Raw genomic sequence first — 4,035 nt, 5'->3', positions numbered from 1 at the left:
GAGTTTCTTCTGATTTTTTCTGAATATGAAATGACTGTCATTCGTTTCATGGTTTCGATTGTGTTTCTTATCTTTACGTGATCGCACATGTAAACTTATTGTTTACTTATATATCACCAATCTTGTCGTTACCATAACATTCATATAGTAATTATGTGAAGCTGTTTGCAGAATGAAAAGTTTAATGAACTCACCATAAATATTCATTAAAAAAAAAATAAAGGTCATTTTTTCCAAAATTTTAAAATATAATTTATAATAATATTTATAAAAATAAAAAAAATACTACATAAGTACATATAGGAAGGTGGAGAAAAATAGGGTTTAAAAAAAATAGAAAATATTATATAATGGTCGTACCAAGAAAAGAAGTCCTCCATTGACTATATGTTGTTGTTAAATGACCATATTATCCATTTATATCAGCATATTCCCCATTGTGGAATCGTCCACCGACGTCGTTTTAATGGTGTAAAGTACGTTAGTTAGTATTTCTCTCTCGCACAGATTTCAACTCCCCCACACACATCCGAAACTCACAATTTTCACCTCTGAGATAACCCCCCCCCCCCCCCCCCCCCCAAGAAATTCCTTCTCCGTATTTCCGTCGAAGGTAAATCCAATCTCGTTACTTACTTTCATCGATCGATTCGCAGTTTTTTTTTGCTGTTTTGTTGGTGAATGAATATTCATGTGATTTAATCGAAGACTAGGTTTTCTTAATTTGGGGAATATGCTGTTTTTCAGATCTGGTTCTATTGGTTGTTTGGTTTCAGTGCTGGGTTTACTGTTATGTTTGATTTGGATTGATTCTATTCTGATTATTGAGTTTTTTTTGCAATTAGTTTGAATTTTTATAATTGAGAAAAATAAGGTTGGAGGAAAATACATTGAAGGAATGTAAGTTTGATTGGTGTGTGCCTTGTTTTTTTTCGATACCCAATTTATTCAGCTGTACTTTTCGTTTGAGTTGATTAAATCTGCCGTCCGTTTTTTTTCCGATTTCGAGCTCTGTTTTTTAGTGTTGGTCGAAACTGGGGTGGGTTTTTCTTTATGGATGTGTTTTATTGAGAAGTTTCTTGTGTTTTTCTTTATGGATGTGTTGGTCGTCGTCTGGTTCATTGTTGGGATTATTGTTCTGTCTAATTTTGATTAATTCCTTTGTGATAAGGGGTTAGTGTTTGAAGTTAGTTTGAAATTTTCGGTGTTTAAGTGTTTATACTCGAGCAAAATAATTGAAGATCAAAGAGTTTAAGTTTGACTTGGACAGATTTAAAAAGCTTTTTGCTGCAAGTAAAACGTGTGCCTCGTTTTTCTTGCACATTTTATTTAGCTGCACTTTTCATTTAAGTTGATTAAACTGTTGGCTTTGTGTTTTCCGATTTCGAGCTCTCTTATAGTGTCGGTATTGCTAACAATGTAAACTAGGTTTTATGGATGTTTTTTATTATTGGAAAATTTTCTTGAGTTTGTTAGGTTATACTATGTATAGTTGTCCTTTTGTTTCGACGCTGGGATTGCTGTTCCGTTTGATTTTGGATTGATTTCTTTGCTAAAAAGGATTAATTTCTGCAATTATTATTTATTTTCCTAGGCGTCGTAGTGTATCGAGAAAGTAAGGCCAGTGGAAGTAATTGATCATCGAATTTAAGTTTGACTTTGACTGATTTACAAGATTTTTACCATAAGCAAAAGTGTGTGCCTCATTTTCATTTGAGTTGGTTTTAAACTTTTGGCTAGAGGTGTTTTCGGATTTTGAGCTCTCTTTTAGTGTCGGCATTGCTAAGAATGTAAATTAAGGCTAGGGTTTCTTTATGGATGTTCTTTTAGTGGAGAAATTTCTTGTGTTTGTTATGGTATATTCTTTATAGTTGATTCCTTGATTTGAAGATTCTTTTTTATTTTTATAGGATTTTTAAGGTTCGAACATAATCATGGAGGGGGTTGGAGGTGATGGTCCCTCAACAGCAGCTGCAGCACTGAACCAGCGAAGGCACGACGTGTCGAAACTTTTCCAGCACTACTTAGATAAATCGACTCCTCACTCTCTGCATCGATGGATCGGATCTTTCATTTTAGTGTGTGTTTACGCCCTTAGGGTTTACTACATTCAGGGATTCTACATTGTTACCTACGGTTTGGGTATCTACATTCTCAATCTCCTCATCGGGTTTTTGTCGCCACTTGTCGACCCCGAGGCTGAACCCTCAGACGGTCCTATGCTGCCTACAAAGGGTTCTGATGAATTCAAACCTTTCATTCGCCGCCTCCCTGAATTCAAATTCTGGTATTTATATATTCTTTTGTCACTGTGAGGTTTGACTTTTATAAGTTTATCGTGTTCTTGAAATTGACTTGTTGTCGTGTATTTGACATGCTTCTTTTGTTTATAATTCCTTTATTTAGTATCATGCATTGGTACTTGCTAGGTCTATTTCTCGTTATGATATTCCGTTCTTTTTAATTGGAAATAAAATATTCTTTGAATGTTGTGGTTTTATATATGTAAGTTAAGGCAAATAATTTTCTTTCTGATTTGAAGATGAGTACTCTTTATAAAAGGTTCTAAGTGAAACCATGAAGAGACTTAAATTGATTATTTTTATTTATTATTACTTTTAATTTATACGTCGATTGAGTCTTGCTAATGATGTGTCTTAATTTTGGGGTTTTACAGGTATGCCATCACAAAGGCTTTCTGTGTTGCATTTGTGATGACCTTCTTTTCCATGTTCGATGTGCCCGTTTTTTGGCCTATACTATTGTGCTACTGGCTTGTTCTTTTCGTACTAACAATGAAGCGCCAGATCATGCATATGATCAAGTACAGATATATCCCGTTCAGCCTCGGAAAGCAGGCGAGTTTATGAAACATATATATATATATATATATATATATATATTCTGTTCTATTTTTGTATTTTTCTTTAGTTTAATAATAGCTGACAATTAATTTTCTTGTTTAATGTAATAACAGAAGTACAAAGGAAAAAGACCTGCCTCAAGCAGCCCCAGAGGCGATTGATTTTTTCAAAGAGAGGAAAAGGTTGAAGAAAAGAAGATGCCGTTACGAAATCGAAGTTTGTGGGGAATTTGTATTTACATTGAAATATTGAAAAATTGCACCTCTGAAATCTGAATACAGTATTATTATTAGCAAAATAGTTTATTGCTGCTGTTATTTTATGACGGCAAAAACTCGGGAAAAAAAAAGTCGAAGTTTCGTTTTGGTTTAGATGCAATGTAGGAATGTTGAAGTTGGCTTTAATGTGCTCAATTTGTTTGCTTAATGACATGATTAATTCTACATGCAATTTTTAATTTTTTCTAATCTGTACTTTAGATGTTTTGGCATTGTATAGTTTGGTGATAGTTTTATCATTTATGTTATCCAATGGGTGGATGACATTTGCACTGTGGAGCCAATCTTTTCTAGCTTTTTTCTTGCCTTTTTTTTTTTTCTCTTAATATTTTATAATCATTTATATTTAATTTTTATAGGCTAAAACGTATTTTCTTTTAAAAATATTAACTCAGGATTGAAACAAAATTTAAGTTTAATTTTCTTTTATAGAAATTATATTCTAAAATAATGTGTTTTCCAGTTTCAAAGTTTTTTATTTTGATTTTTTGTTTCTACTGAATAGTAAAAAGACATTGTTTTAGTTATTTTGGTTGTTATTTTCTTTTTTAAATAAAAAAACACTATTTTGGGAGAAAAAAAAACCTGATTTTCAGTCGAGTTCCGATTTTACGGTTAAACCGACCAAACCGGACAGAACAAGGCAAAGATTCACGGTTTAACCGGTTAACTAGCCGTTTTGGTTGGGATTTTAAAACATTGGTAATGAACTTTGTTTATAACCATGTGTTATTTATCGCTTCGTTTGTTCGAGTTATTTCACTTTGGTATTAAATCATGGAATTTACCTTATTCTTTTTTTCCCAAAAACTTTATTAATGCATTTTGTAGATAAAATAGAATTTCATTCAACAAACTAAAACACATTAGAAAAATATGCACAAAATATAATT

The 4,035-nt window shown here is 32.3% G+C and overlaps 1 protein-coding gene across 1 annotated transcript; it reads left to right on the top strand.

Annotated features, from left to right (window-relative positions):
• Window positions 1-418: 418 nt before the first annotated feature.
• On the top strand, window positions 419-3,326 carry LOC105951990 (protein RER1A). The gene is made up of 4 exons (XM_088814483.1): window positions 419-613; window positions 1,911-2,287; window positions 2,678-2,858; window positions 2,978-3,326. Exons 2-4 carry the CDS (start codon window positions 1,935-1,937, stop codon window positions 3,023-3,025), a joined length of 582 nt encoding a protein of 193 aa, XP_088670609.1. The 5' UTR covers window positions 419-613; window positions 1,911-1,934; the 3' UTR covers window positions 3,026-3,326.
• The last annotated feature ends 709 nt before the right edge of the window (window positions 3,327-4,035 follow it).

Source organism: Erythranthe guttata, chromosome 14, assembly GCF_056151865.1.
Source record: "Erythranthe guttata isolate IM_541 chromosome 14, IM_541, whole genome shotgun sequence".
In the NCBI taxonomy this organism is placed as follows: domain Eukaryota; kingdom Viridiplantae; phylum Streptophyta; class Magnoliopsida; order Lamiales; family Phrymaceae; genus Erythranthe; species Erythranthe guttata.
This window is presented reverse-complemented; position numbering and strand designations above follow the sequence as displayed.

Excerpts from the sequence above, each read along its gene's own strand:
- LOC105951990 (XM_088814483.1), top strand. The coding sequence starts at position 1,935 with ATGGAGGGGGTTGGAGGTGATGGTCCCTCAACAGCAGCTGCAGCACTG. Across the intron at positions 2,288-2,677 it reads CTCCCTGAATTCAAATTCTG|GTATGCCATCACAAAGGCTT; the intron begins GTATTTATATAT and ends GGGGTTTTACAG. Across the intron at positions 2,859-2,977 it reads CGTTCAGCCTCGGAAAGCAG|AAGTACAAAGGAAAAAGACC; the intron begins GCGAGTTTATGA and ends ATGTAATAACAG.